General features: G+C 41.5%; 1 protein-coding gene across 1 annotated transcript in view; it reads left to right on the forward strand.

Moving 5' to 3' along the window:
* LOC108792398 (phospholipid-transporting ATPase IC-like) overlaps positions 1-15,433 on the forward strand; it is a 113,788-nt gene that overhangs the window by 82,759 nt on the left and 15,596 nt on the right. The window contains 7 exon segments of the mRNA XM_018563166.1: positions 1,236-1,345; positions 2,289-2,453; positions 4,868-4,979; positions 5,170-5,245; positions 7,138-7,246; positions 10,113-10,383; positions 13,016-13,239. Coding sequence (XP_018418668.1) covers positions 1,236-1,345; positions 2,289-2,453; positions 4,868-4,979; positions 5,170-5,245; positions 7,138-7,246; positions 10,113-10,383; positions 13,016-13,239 — 1,067 coding nt within the window.

The raw sequence follows: 15,433 nt of genomic DNA on the forward strand, positions 1-15,433 counted from the left end.
CCAGCTGATTGTGGAACATCACAAATTACTTTTTTTTTTATATATTATGATATATACCTTATTTATATTTTATCATTACTCATTTGTAAAACTTTTATGAACTTCAATAGGTAAAGACTTTGCATGTTTATTGCTGTAAAGTATATTTCTGTTGTTGGGTTTTCTCTTTCAAAAAGCTGCACCTCTGTTATCGCGGTCACTATACAATTTGGGACATTGTATTAGGCAAAGCTAACTAATTCTAATGCTGCAAATGTAGATAAATTATTTTAATCCATAGTGCTAGTAAAATTTGCAAAAACCACTTCCGTGGTCACTGAACTCCCTTTGATAAGACCATAAAACCTTACTCAAAAATTGGCAGTTATTTTATTTTAATACTCAGTTTTCTTAGTTTTCTTAGTTTTCTTGCCTTTTGATTAAATGTTTAAATTGTTTCAATACACGATATGGCTTAATCTTGTCATTCTCTCTGCCCCTGTCAGTTTTGATTAGTACCACAAACATGTAGGTGTTTTGGTATGGAACCAGCCAAATTTTTCTTTTTGTCCCAAAAAATGGCTATGCTTTTACGGGTCTGGTGTAGGCATGTAGGGGTCATTAAGGTCATATTGGTTGACATAAAAACATGTAACATAGTTTAATTAAATGCAAGAAAGGAGTATTCATTAAAATAATCAGTAGCTCTTTGAAACTCAGCCTGTTTTCTTTTACCCGACCACTGCTTTGTACCATTGTAGCAGTTCACTAGTGGGGGGAATGTTTACTGCAATGTAACACAAATTTTATTTTTTAATGATTGAGCATTAAAGTGTATGTAAAATATGTAGGACATCACCCTTGACAGTATAACCTTTATAACAGTATAGCCTATAAGTAGGATGAAGTTATTATTGCAATGCCATACTTTGTATGAGGCTGCACATTTTACAATCATTAGAAACAAGTCCAATAGAAGACAGTACATCTGAAAAGTGTGCTGTGGCTAGGCACTTTCTAGTGATAGTTTATTTGTAAAATGAATGAAACATTAAAAGACTGTTCAGAATCAGAGTGAAATATATTTGTTATATACAGTATGTTATAGTCTGTTCTGTTATAATTTATTTAATGATTCCGTTGGTTTATAAGGTATACTTAGAATGAAAGATGTCCTAATGGAGCTCCAGCTGAGGCCTTGCCTATAAAGATTAGTTAATGTTACATGGATTTGTATGAATTTGTTTTTCCTACAGTAAGAAATGAAGAAGGGAAAATAAAACTTTACACCAAAGGAGCAGACTGTGTGATCTTACAGCTCCTACATCCCAACTGTGACACTGAGGTCATTATGAATGCCTTGGATGTAAGTATTACAGTTCCTAGGCTGTGTAGCTATAGCATTCTCTGGTCTACCATCCCATGACCTACCATTCCTCAAGACACAACTGCTGTTGACTGTGCCCCTGTTGTAGAAAAATCTGCCTACTTCCAGTCCAGCTGATGGGTGTCAGATAGAACAGGAACTGAAGGTAAGTCTCCGTAATAGTGACGCAGACAACATAACCCTAATCCTAAAACTTTACACATCTAAAGCTGGCCATATACTAGTAGAATTTTGTTTAAACAAAGTCATTTTTAGAATGTTTGTTGGACTGTCTAATAGGTGATGGGCAAATCGATGATCGATTTTGACCACAGTAATGGAAAAAGTTGAAGGAGCAGGATGGAAAATGCAATTTATTCTCTGATGACATTATTGAATGTTCTTGCCAGATTTTTCGTATTAACGTTTGTACAAAAATGTACCAGTATATGACCAGCTATACTCTTCTCTAGTGATGAGCTCGGGCGTGTTCGCAAGCGGCTCGTGCCGAGCCCGCCAGGAAGCCGTCAGCGCGCAGGGCCAATCACAGGCACTGAGCCATTTTCCGATCTCTGCAGCTGCGGACCGGGAACATGTCTCAGTGCCTGTGATTGGCCCTGCGCGCTGACGGCTTCCTGGCGGGCTCGGCACGAGGGGCTTGCGAACAAGCCCCAGCTCATCGCTACTCTTCTCCACTCTTTACAATAATTTCAAAAGTTTTGACTGGAGTTGGGCTTTATCAACTTGTATTAACCATTTTAATGGATATACTGTATATCAAAAGACAAGGGTTCTCTTTAAGCTGGGTAACAGTATTGTACATTTGGGTTGAAGCCATTCAGAGAGCTTTATTTAAGGAAGTGTCAGAGACAAGGAATATTCTGTATTTGTTGTATAAATATGTATGTGTGATTTAATTAGTGCTACAATTTTGTTTGCCTAGGTCTTTTCAGAAGAGACTCTGAGAACACTCTGTCTGGCATTTAAAGAAGTGGAAGAGCATGAGTACAGGATGTGGGATGCAAAGCACCATGAAGCCTCTATAACACTTCAGAATCGTGAGGATCATCTTGGAGAAGTGTATGAAGACATGGAAAATAATCTTCAGGTAACAGCAAGTAACTGAAATTATATGCAGGCTCTGATGCAACATGGAACTATGATTGAAATGACAGTTCATAATGTTGGAAAAGGTCCAGTAGTTGGAGTGGCTCATAGCTACCCTGTACCACCGAAAGCCCAGCACTGTAGTCCAGGAGTGGTGGATTGCAACAGTTTTTTTTAAATTGTTGTCCAATGTATTGGCTGGTTTTACATAATATTATGCTATACTTTAATTATCTTTATGATAAAACTAAAAAAATTAAAAAAATATTTTTTCTTTTTTTTGTCACATAAATGTGAAATATTACATAAAGGTATTTTGCATTCTCCTTTTGAGCCAACAGGCTGCTCACAAACTTCTTTAGAATGTACACTGAGCTGTGCATGGGCAGTTCAGTGTATAATCTCAGCATGTCTTGGGTCCAGGATGAATTAACTCCTGTGCGAATCAAGCCATAATACCAGGCGAAGGTGTTGATGGCATGATGGAGCCCCTGCTCCTCCATTTTGCATCCTGGCTACAGCACTGAAGTGGATCATCGACTACTTAATGCTCAGTTCACAAAGCTAACCTTAAATCTATTTTCAACTAGCTTGTATGCAGTTTTATTTTTAAGCTCCCTTGCACTGTGCTGTTAGCCATGGAGATTGGCTTTTCCATAATTACCGGTATATTACAAAAATTTCCTACTTCCATTTTTCCACTGGGGGAACAGAAACAGAGGCACACATAACAAAGGAGGAACAGAAACAGACAACGCCTAACACTGTGTCCTGTCCCCCAGTGGCAAAACACTATTAGAACACACTACACACAGACCACATTTCACCATTGCCTGCACAGTGACAGCTGCCGTATTCCTACACTGAACACTTACAATACAGCTGGCTGTTCCTGCCTACTATACCGCTTCCCTGCACATTCTCCTGGCTCACCTGCAAGTGACCTAGACTGTTCCACTGCTCCTCCAGCCCCGGTCCTAACTATAGCACACATGCCCCCAAGTTAACGCTTACACCTCCCACCAGCCACCCTCTCAGGCACCCCAGTAACCCCCCCACAGCACCCACCTTGACCCCCAGTATCAGCACCCCCCATCCTACCACCTAGCTCTTCCTCCCCCAGCCACAGTGCACTCTTTCCACACACCTTGCTTTGAGGTCACAGCATCCCCTCTCACCCACCTTGCTCCCCCCAGTCACAGTCATGTCCTTCCACCCATATTGTCCCACAGTCACAGTGCCCACCTCATATCCACCTCACCCCACCGTCACAGCACCCACCTACCACCATCCCCCTAGGTCATAGTTCCCACCCTTCTACCCACCTTACCACGCAGGCTTCCTCACCACGTGTCCCCAGCACCACCCTCTCACACACTTCCCTAAATTGTCACAGCACCTACTTCCAACCCATCTAGCCCCTCAGTCATATAACCTGCCCACCTTCTCATGTCACCCTTCACAGTGCCCCTCACCCATCCTTGTTCACTGCACTCCCCTCCCACTTCACCCCTCAGTACTCACCCTTAGTCACAGTGCCCCCTCCCTCCCACAATGCCCCCTATCCTTCAACCTCGCCCATGGAGCACATCACCTCCCCCCTCCTATCTTGCCCCACAGTCTCAGCACCTTTTACCTCAGTCACATGACCCCCCTTCCTCTCATATCGCCCCTGGTCACAGCATTTTTTTGCCCACCCCCCTCCATCCCCAGTCCCAGCACCAACCTCACACCCAGCTTGTCCCTTCCCCCTATGGTCACAGCACTGCCCACCCCCTCTCCTCTTAGGCACAGCACTTTCCTTTTTTCCACTTCTCCTTCAAGTCACAGCACCCACCTCTCCTCCCTCGCCACCCACATCTTCTCTCACCTTACAGCATCAGCCTCCCACCTTTCCCCCTACCTACAGCATCTCCCTCCCACCTGCCTTGTTCCCCACTTATAGCACCCCCACAAATAAACTTTGCCCCATTCACCCCAACCCCCTCCCCCCTCACAGCGCCTCTCTTGCACCTAACTTTTACACACCCACTTTCCTTTCTGGCGACAGAGGCTCTACAAACCTACTAATTCTAAAACAGTCACACATTCGCAAGTTTTTGGAAGGAGCCAAGCCAAAGCCAAAAGCGTTTTTTGTTTTTTTTAAAGTACGGGTTCTGAACAAGTTGAACATTTGCTGTGCTTTTAAGAGTTACCACTTTTTTTCAATCATGAAAAACTCTTACACTTTTGTATGCTACATCTTTATCCCTGGGGGGATGACAAAAAAGTGTATCCGTGCATACTGAATTAGGAATAAATATGAAATGATAAAGATATATGAAGTATCTTGTCTGTAATTAAATGTTTCTTATGCACCTATATGACCTGTAAAAATTAATACAAAAATATAATTAACAAATGTCAATATGCCAGCTACTTGGAGCTACTGCCATTGAAGATAAATTGCAGAATGGAGTCCCACAGACAATTCAGCTCTTGAGAAATGGAAACATGAAGATTTGGATGCTGACTGGTGATAAACAAGGTATAATTTCTACAAATTTCCCAACTTAACTATTTCTGAACTGCAGCCACACACTAAATGATATTTCCTTGTTTTGACTTTTTTTATTCTTTAAGCAAGGTGCATTTCTAAGCAACAACATTTTGTAGATATTATAGTTTAGTCATATTTAGTCATATTTCATCTTAATAGATTCCTTGTAATGTTTCAGAGACAGCAGTGAACATTGCATATTCCTGTAACCTTATTTCAAGTGACATGCAGATTGTGGAAGAGAATGATATAAGGTAAAACAAACAAATCACCTTTAATTTCCTACAATATGTTGTAATCAGTAGTAAGAGCCTATACTCTTGTTGGCCACTAGACTGCTACTTATATTTCCTTGACTTTATCCATTTCAGCTCTTAAACCTGTATACTCCAAACAGGGCTGTAGCTATGGCGAGGCGACTGAAGCACTTGCTTCACACTGTTGGGGGAGCATGTGGGGCCATTTTTTTGTTCTCGCCTCGGGCGCCAAATGAGCTAGCTACGGCTCTGACTCCATATAGGAGCATGAGGCTGTTGCCTAAGGTGGCATCACTTTGGGTCAGGGGGCCCTGCTTGCCGCCTCCTTTGCGTCCAGTGTGCCCCAGGTTGCTAAGAGATGGACAGGGAGATGTGTAAAGGCGATACACATCTCCTCTTCTAGCTCTTAGCAACCTGGGATGCTCTTGCCAGCCTGCCTAGCTTCTGGCAACCAGTGACATTGGGTTAATGCAGTGGGGTGGCATTGACAAAGAGTGGCATCACAATGCTCTAATACACTTAATTAATTCGCAATTAATGCGAATTGTGGTAACACACGTTCCTGCAACACACTGCACTTGTTTGAATATTTATGGTAAAAAAAATATAGAAATAAAATAAAAAAAAACAATCAAACTGCAAAATAATAGCCAAGGCAAGAAGAAATGAAGGGGTTATGGCTGATTAGGATTAATATTAATATAAAATGGTTTGAATTGGTTTTGCCTTAGCTGAGATAATGCCATCAATCTGCTGCAGGCAAGAGGAAGCACCTAGATCTCTTTTGCCCTAGTGATCAGACTGCAACATTGTAACATTGTAGCAAGTCAGAAGGTGAGGGGCTGTAGCAAGACAAATCTGTTTCAGATATTTTTTTTAACAAAAACTACACAAGCTCCAAAATTCACATTACTTCTGAGGCAGGATGTCAGTCTAGGGTGTAAATACAGGCTCCCGAAAATGCCATCCTTCTGAAGAGAAAGGATTATGAAGACATTGTTAAAAAGAACACTGTAATCTCTGTGGGAGGTAATAAATACATGGAATTGTGGCACTTACACATTACTTAACATGACATAATATGTTAAAGCTAGGTCCCCTCTAACCTTACCTTAACCCACGGCTTTCCCCAAAACCTTGAAGCTGTACTCTAGCCACAAAGACTTTCATGTAAATGAATAAAAGTCACAAAGAATTTCAATCCACTCTGTGTGCACCAAACCCAGTTATGACCTTGTAAATGTAGTTGTAACATCATCACTGTTCTGCACATAGCCTATACAGAGAGCAGAGCTGTAGGAGGGACCCAGCAGGTCCTCCCACTACAGGCAGCCTGCAAGAAACTACAGAAGACCAGTCACCCTGCACAATGAAAAAGAACATTACAGGAAGCTCCTTCAATTTGGCAAGGTTTTGCACTGGATTACTGCTCACATCTAGAAGAAATACACGAAGCATGCAAAGATTTACAGAAGAATACACATGCCTTTTGTATTTAGAAAATATATACTTATCCCTGTGTTCAGTTTTAAATCCCAACATATACAGAGAGTTCAAGCTGTTTGGAAAAAGGGACAGGGGTTAGAATGAACTATTATACTGCCAGGGATGCTTTAGTGGTGGCAGCGAGGCTGGCGTTTGGGGAGGCACACTGAGCAATTGCCCATTTGATCTGCTTTCCCACCAATGCTGTACCCAGGACTTGTATGCATCTCTTTTTACCACTGTGTCCCTTGTACTGGTGTTAGAATTGAAATCCCTTCAATTGTTCTCTGCCTCTGTTGCCTTGATATTTTGCCATCCAATTCATCTGTGCCTTATGTCTCTCCTATATTCTATTATCCTGTATGTATATCCCTGCACTAAACCCCAATATTGTCATTATTTAGGTACTTGCTGGAAAACGGCCTACAGAGTACAGAGAACAATTTGACAGGAGAGTCCCAAATAGGAGAACTAAGTAGCAACAAAGCATTAGTTGTCACAGGAGACTTTTTGGTAAGGTTATCTACTTTTTTATCTGTATTTAATATTTGCAGAAATAGATTTGGAAGTTTATTTGGTGACCATACTCTTTTCAATTATCCTTACCCTTCCTCCTACTTTGCTTTGCGTTTCTTTCATTCTAGATGGTACTTTCCACTTTCAGAGTACTAAAAAAAGCATTAATGAAGAACTCCAGGAAAAGATTTTCCCAACCCTTGCAGTGGGGCTACCCCCACACTGCGAGGGTTAAGTGTTCATTTTTCTCTAGGATCAAAGATAACAGTAAGGCCTTGTTCACACCTGAACGTTTTGTAGCGCGTTCTACGCTCAACGAACGCTCTACAAAACGTTCAAACATCTCAATCCCATTGTATTCAATGGGTCTGGTTCACACCTTGGCGTATTTCAGCCCGTCCCTAACGCGCTACAAAGCGGCCCATGCCTGAAAAGGTACATGTACTACTTTGGGCCGTGTTTGTTGCGCGTTTCCATTGGGATACAGCCAAGTATCCCTCGGAAACGCGCGTCAGTCGCACGATTTTTTTACCGCGAGTCGCGGTAAAAAAAACGCACGACAACTGCGCATATGCAATACGCCTAGGTGTGAACCAGGCCTTATACTTACCCGAAGCTCCGAGCCAGCCAACTGTCACATCGCTCCCTTCAGCCTGTCTCCTCCCACACTGCAGCATGGGAAATGTTCCCAAGCATCCTCACGTCTATACACAGTGTATAGAATGTGATGATATATAGGACCTTAGACCACTGCAGAGGAGGGGGAGAAGTGCTGGAAGGACCGGTCTAAGAACAAGCCAGCTTTGCTGTTCAGGTGAGTATAACTTTTTTTTAACCTAGACAGAAACAAGCTGTTAACTCTTGCAGTGCTGGGGTAGCCCCATTCCAAGGGTTAATTCAAATTTTTGCTGGAGTTCTTCTTTATGGAGACACAGTCGTCAGGTAACATTTTTTAGGCTGCTCACATACATAAAATCTCTAAAATTATCAATTATTAAAATGCCTTGTGGTAAACTGCAAAGTGGATGTGTTGGGTTGCCTTGTGGTATGCTGCGCAGTAAGTATGTTGAGTTGATTTGTGGCATGCTGCAAAGTGGATTCCTTTTGTTGCCTTGTGGTGTGCTGCAAGGTGGGTGTGTTGGATTTGCATTTTGGTACGCTGCAAAGCAGATGTCTTGGTTTGCCTTGTGGTGTGCTGCGCGGTGGGTGCGTTGGGTTGCCTTGTGTTCTGCTGCAATGTGAGTGTGTTGGGTTGCCTTGTGGTGTGCTGCAATGTGAGTTTGCTGGGTTGCCTTGTGGTGTGCTGCAAGGGGGGTGTATTGGGTTGCTATGTCGTGTGCTGCAAATCGAATGTGATGGGTTGTTTGGTATCAGTGTACTGGGGTGCCATTCAGAATATTTGTGTTTCAAACCATTCATTTTGCCACACATTACCACAACACATAGGTTTGAATAGGCCCTAAAGAAAAATAATTGCTACTATCCCTGACTTCTAAGTTCTGCCAGTTACCTGGCTATCATGCTGTCATTCTGTCTTAAATACATTGTCACTAACTCTGAACAAATGTGCATACAAGGACCTCCAAATTCACTCTGAGCTTTCTGGTGTGCATGTTCTATACATGTTATATGTTATAGGTCAGGAAAGAACTAAAGCCAGTTGATCAACCTAATAGCCAGTCAACTAGCAGTTTGAGGAGGAGGTCAGCAATGGCATCTTCCATGGTGCTGTCTAAAGAGATTTACTTTATAAAAATAAACATGTTTGACTTAATGGGATTGACTCATAAAACTAGTAGAAAACAAAATGAGCGCAAAACTGAAACTCATGCCATTAACATCCAGAAAGGGTTCACTTTTTATTTTATGGAAAAGAACACAAATTATTATTGTTTATTATGAGCAGCAACTCCAATTTTGTGCTGCCTTTCTTTTCTCCAGTATTAATGCATCAGCTCTATTGTGTTTTACAGAAGGAAGCTTCATATTAAACTGATGTGACATGTTTTGATGTACCTGACATCTCCCTTCCCTTGTATGCAAAAAGGGAGATTGAGACTAATAGATGAGTTAGGTGAGGTGAAACAAATGGAATGCGAGCACTGTACCTTTAGGAGGGGCATTGCCTGTGCCCAAAGGAACGTGTTATGCCATATCAATCTTTATACAGTCGGAATGTTTATTGAAGGTTTCAGGAGAGTCAACGCTCATGTATCAGTAAAATGTTTTTAAAATGTAGTTAGATGTTTGTATGTACAGTATGTGTGTGCATGTTTTTATGAATATATTTAAGTATTTCTTTTACATATTTGATAATAAAGGTCTAATATGTTATTAGCCCTGATGAAGAGGAAGGATACAGACCCCAGAAACATGTTGGCTCTCCTGGAACCTTTAATAAACATTCCAACTGTATAAAGATTACCATGGTATAGTACATTCCTTTGGACACAGGAACTGCTCCTGATGGAGTGGAGTGCTCACATTTCTTTTCTGTTTACATACACATAGAATGCTATGATATCGCCATTTTGTCAAGAAAGCAGCCTATTATTTCCACCCAATAAAGACTATAGCTGGCGCCCACAAGCACCTCTTTTATCCTAAATGGATTAGGTGGGCAGCTATAATTTTGCATTTTTTGCATGGTGTCCTTAGTATGCCCACTGGTGCCCAGGTGTATTATTGCTACTGTATATAATTTTTGGTAATAGCCTATGTAAGCCTACCAAATTGGCAATGTTGCATTCTTCTGTATGTGGTTATTTATGAAGAAATTGTAACAGTTATGTTTTTAAATTGAGATAACATAATATTAGTGTTAAATATACTATAGCTCATTATGCATGGAAATATCTTCCAGAGTGATTTTATGACTTCATATGAAAACCAGACTGAAGAAACTTCTGTATGGAAGAAAATGATTATGTCTCTGAGGAGAAAGAGGGAAACAGATAATAAAATCAGCCAAAGAACAAGAAATTTGGTTGAGATGGCTTGTCAATATCAGTCAGTTATTTGCTGTAGAATGACACCCAAACAAAAAGCCAGCATTGTGCAGTTGGTGAAAACGAACAAGAAGGTCACCACTCTTGCCATTGGAGATGGGGGAAATGATGTCAACATGCTAAAGAGTAAGAGAAAATTGTGTGTGTGTGTGTTGACCTCTTCTGTCCTACTCTGAGTTCTGCGATTACACAGGGCTGATATGAAGAAAAATTGGGCATAAGACAGGTAAAAGATGCTGTTTATAGAGAGAGATATGCAGGAAAGCAGGTAATAAAGAGGCATGAAGAATTGCGTATAACAAAAAGGCACAAGGAATTGCATGTAATAGAGCAGCATGAGGCAGTGAATGTTAAAATAGAGGGATGAGGCACATTGTTTGCGTTATGGTTTTGGTGTTTGGGCAGTCTGTTCTGCAATGTAAATATCCCTGGTAGCATGGATAATGGGGAGTGATCTTTGTGTACTGGAGTGTAGATCTCATTAGTGAAATGAATAATGAGGAGTGAGCTGTTTGTGCTGGAGTGTAGATTTCACTGGTGGCATGGACAATGGGGAGTGAGCTGTGTGTGCTGGAGTGTAGATCTTATTGGTGGCATGGATAACAGGGAGTGAGCTGTGTGTGCTGGAGTGTAGATCTTATTGGTTGCATAGATAATGTGGAGTGAGCTGTGTGCGCTGGAGTGTAGATCTCACTTGTTGCATGGATAATGGGGAGTGAGCTGTGTGTGCTAGAGTGTAGGTCTCACTGGTGACATGGACAATGGGGAGTGAACTGTGTGCCGGAGTGTTGATCTCACTTGTTGCATAGATAAGGGGGTGTGAGCTGTGTACGCTGGAGTGTACATCTTACTGGTTGCATAGATAATGGAGTGTGAGCTGTGTGTGCTGGAGTGTAGATCTCACTGGTGAAATGGACAATAGGGAGTGAGCTATGTGTGCCAGAGTTTAGATCTCACTTGTTGCATAAATAAGGGGGTGTGAGCTGTGTGTGCTGGAGTGTACCTCTTACTGGTTGCATAGATAATGGAGTGTGAGCTGTGCGTGCTGGATTGTAGATCTCACAGGCGGCATGGATAATGGGGAGTGATCTGTGTGTGCTGGAGTGTAGATCTGATTAGTGACATGAATAATGAGGTATGAACTATGTGTGCTGGAGTGTAGATCTCACTGGTGACATGGACATTTCCTTTTTCGAACGTAATTGTGCTAACAAGGCCGCCCAAAGCTTGAATTTGAGCTAAGCCAGCAGGACTTGGCCGAAATCAGAGCAGTGTATGGTCAGCTTAGCACAAGCTCTTTGGCTGGGTTTTTTGCAAATTCTTTTGTACATGTATAACATTTTCATATTAAGCTGTTTTAGAGAGGGTTCTCATTGCCATTGAAAAGCCAAGATGACCAAGTCAGGTCTGCTAATGTTAGCAAAAAAAGTTTCATGGGAAACTTTTTCATGATTCATACAATAAATCAGTTAAATGATAAATTTGATTGACAAATACACTTATAGCCTTATTCTAATAGTCAGCAACCACTGTGCAAAGTACACTGCAAAGCATAGTAAGGCTAGAGTTCACTAGTTCAGCACCACGGGCTGAACAAGAGAAATTACTCAATTCCCCCATTCATGCTGTTTAGCACTGTCAGTTATTGTACGCAGACAGCTGCCAACACCCACGGCAAGCTGAATACCCAAACAGTGACTGCATCTGATAAGCGGCAGTCACTATTCAGTAGGGATGTTCAGATACCAAGTACCGTACTCGGTACAAGTACAAGTAGTGATACTTTTCAAGCTCCAAGACTAGACTAGAGAAAAACTCAGTTAGGAGGCCGCTGTCAATTTTAAGGAGCATATAGGGCTCCTTGGATATGTGCATTCCTGTTTTAATGTATGATTTCTTTTATATATAAATGTATATTATGGATGCACCAATACCATTTTTTCCAGACCAAGAGCAAGTATTGATTCTTGTCCAAGTACTTACAGATACTGATACATTTTTGTTAATGTGACAGTTTCTGTCATGTGACAGTTTTTCTAAAACAATACAGGCTAATGATTTCAGGACAGTGGTGGTTCGCCAGGGCCAAGTCTCAGCTGAAACTGCTATGACCCTGGTAGTTCTTGTGATAATGCCAAGTTTCGGCACTGGTATCTGAACATCCCTACTATCCAGCTGACAATTTTCCACCTGGCTCCTTCAAATTTTAAACCCACATTTGTGGAGTTTTCCATTAATTCTGGCCAGTTTAAGCAGAAATCTGTCAAAATCCCAGGCGTGAACGGCTAGCTTAACAGTTCAATGCCAATATGCCCATTATACAGAATTCCGTTGCAGTAGAAGAATAAGGGACTTCAAACAACCATATTGTGTGAAATCCTTAAAATGTAAATGATCCTCACTAAAGAAACACGGTGATGGACAGTTGATTTTCAGGAAGAACACTTGACAGTGGTTAGGACTAAACGTTTTTTTCTGCCTGTTATCATGTTCCTTTTCTGGTCTTGATGTAGGTTAACAAGGTTTAGAGCTTTAAGCCCCAGGTGCCGTGTCTTCTTTTTATGATTGCTGTGTAGTGCAAAGTAATTTCAATCATTCGATCAGATCTCATCCTTCATTATTTTTACCAGTCCTACTTGATGGTAAGGCAAAATCTGATTGCTCTGGGTTACTACATGTTTCATATTGTCACGGCTGCTTGTAATGACAAAGTCTCAGTCACTATTGTAAAATAATTTTTTTTGTGTTTGTTTTGCAGCTGCTCACATTGGTGTTGGTGTGGTTGGGAAGGAAGGTCTCCAAGCAGTCCTTGCCAGTGACTTCGCAGTGGCTCAGTTTTCTCACCTCCAAAATCTGTTATTTTTCCATGGACGTTTATCGTATATCCGTTTTTCAAAGTTCTTGCAGTATTACCACTACAAGACATTTGCCTGTCTTTTCCACAATGTCTGGTATGCATTTTTTAATGGCTTCTCTGCAAATGTAAGTACCAAACCAGCCAAAATAATTTTAAGGGTAATTAAAAAAAGAAAAAGTAATCATTACGTAATTACAAATTCCCAAAAAACTCTGAACTGAATGTACATAGACTATATAACCTAATCCTCAAAATAAGCCAAAGGGCTGAAACCTTACTACAATTTAATAAGTGCTCCAAAGCAGCTGCATTTCCAGTTTTGCAGCCAAATTGGAATAAGACCTACTTTATTTTTTGTTACATGTTCCTATTCACATAGGATAGCTTTACAAAAAAATTTAAAAATTGCTGCTTACCTTTTTAATTGCTGGAAAATCCTATAGAAATCTTGCTTTGCTTTCCCCTTGTCGCACTGTTAAGGAGGGCTTGAAGAGGGTTTAACATAACTAACCCTGTCTGTATTGTACTGGCAGATGTTATTATGCGTTATCTGCACACTCTATCCTTACAGAAGGATATCATGCCTGGGCAGTACATTGTATGTTACTGCACTTCTAAAAGAAACTGTCCCTTAGGGGTTCATTTAAAAAAAGTTCTATCCACAGAGGATGCTGTTTGCAGTGCACTAGCGCCCCTAGATGGTGCTGATGAGTATAGGAATTTCCTCTAACTCGTATAAAAGAACCCTTAAGTGTCTAAAAATGCAAGCTGCTTGCCCTGTGTATAATCCTGCTCCAAAGATACAACTAGAAAGGTGAAAAATATTTTAAAATAATTTTTTGCTATGCTGTGTGAATAGGAACACATAACAAACATATGAGGCCTGGTTCTCACTAAGTATATTGTCGCAGCTGAATAAGCGCAACAAAATGATTCACCCAAAAAATCCCATTCATTCTTATGGCCCCTGTATACACCTGAGCATTTTGTCGCAAAATGCCTGTCGCTGGAAAAAGTACATGAGCTTCTTTTTGGCAGATTACAGCTCGTTTTCAATCTCTTACCCTGACTTCAGCAGAGTAAAGACCTAGGCAGCCCATGTGATTATGTCACAGGGCATGCTCCCTCTGCACTGCCGGTCAGAGGGAGATCTCCCTCTGACCGGAATGTCCGGTATCGGAGGTAAGTATCAAAGGTAAGTATCAAAGCATTTGGGCGAATACGAGTACTCACCCAAATACTCGGTATCGGTACCGATACTACTATCGGTATCGGTGCATCCCTAATTAAAACTTTGTGCTGTTGGGATTTCCCTTGTCCCAGTAACAGAAAGTGAGAGGAAACCTCTCAAAAGTGAGGGGAATGCCTTTCTTACACAGTTGTCACATGTACAGGTGTCTCCATTGGAAGTTTTTCCCTCTTTTCTCATAACAATGACAGCTGTAACATTTTAGGTTTTCTTTAATTTGCAGTCCTAGTTACAATGGTTATGACGACAAATAGAGAGGGTGACTCTTCTCAATGGGGACACAGACAACAATAACATCTGACAGGCTTTCAGCACTTCACCACTCTATCCCCCCAAAATTTGCTATTAAACATACTTTAATGTAAATGTGAGGTAAGGTTTAGGGTTGGCATAAGGAGTGTTACATGTGAGAAGTGGCCTAAGTCCCTGTTCACACCTGGGGTCAGGTGCAAGACTTTGCCCAATCAGGGCACAGTACTGTAAGAGCCATGATTGGGGAAAATCATCAAGTTTTTTTTTGTTGTTTTTGTTTTGTTTGTTTGTTTTTTTTGTTTTTTTTTTAAATAAAAGACTTGCCTTTTGGTTTTTTTTTTCAATTAAAGGTTTTTTTTCAAAAGTCTGGCCTCTTTTTTAAAACTTGAATTTAACCCTTTAGTGAATGGGTTGGGGCACTATACCCCTTACTCATTCAAAAGGGGGGCTTTATTAAAGGGGTACCCTGATGTGAATAAGCCCCCTGCCCGCACCCCAACAACCAACGACCCAGGGCTTGTGGGGAAGAGGCCCTTGTCCCCATCGGCACCGGGACAAGGTGCTTTTTAAGAGCCGACCCTGGAAAAGCACCCTCCCAATGCCGCTGGCATGTGGCCTGGTATGGCAGGGAGGGGGGGTGCTCACTCGTCGTCCCCCCTTTCGTGCCCTGCCAGGCCTGTGCTCGGATCAAGGGTCTGGTATGGAATTTTATGGGGGACCCCACGTTACCCCCCCATTTTTGGAGGTGGGGTTCCTCCTTAAAATTCCTACCACACCTTAGGGGCCTAGTTTGACTTTGAGAGGAAACCCTACACACT

Source organism: Nanorana parkeri, unplaced genomic scaffold, assembly GCF_000935625.1.
Source record: "Nanorana parkeri isolate BGI_ZX_2015 unplaced genomic scaffold, ASM93562v1 scaffold637, whole genome shotgun sequence".
In the NCBI taxonomy this organism is placed as follows: Eukaryota; Metazoa; Chordata; class Amphibia; order Anura; family Dicroglossidae; genus Nanorana; species Nanorana parkeri.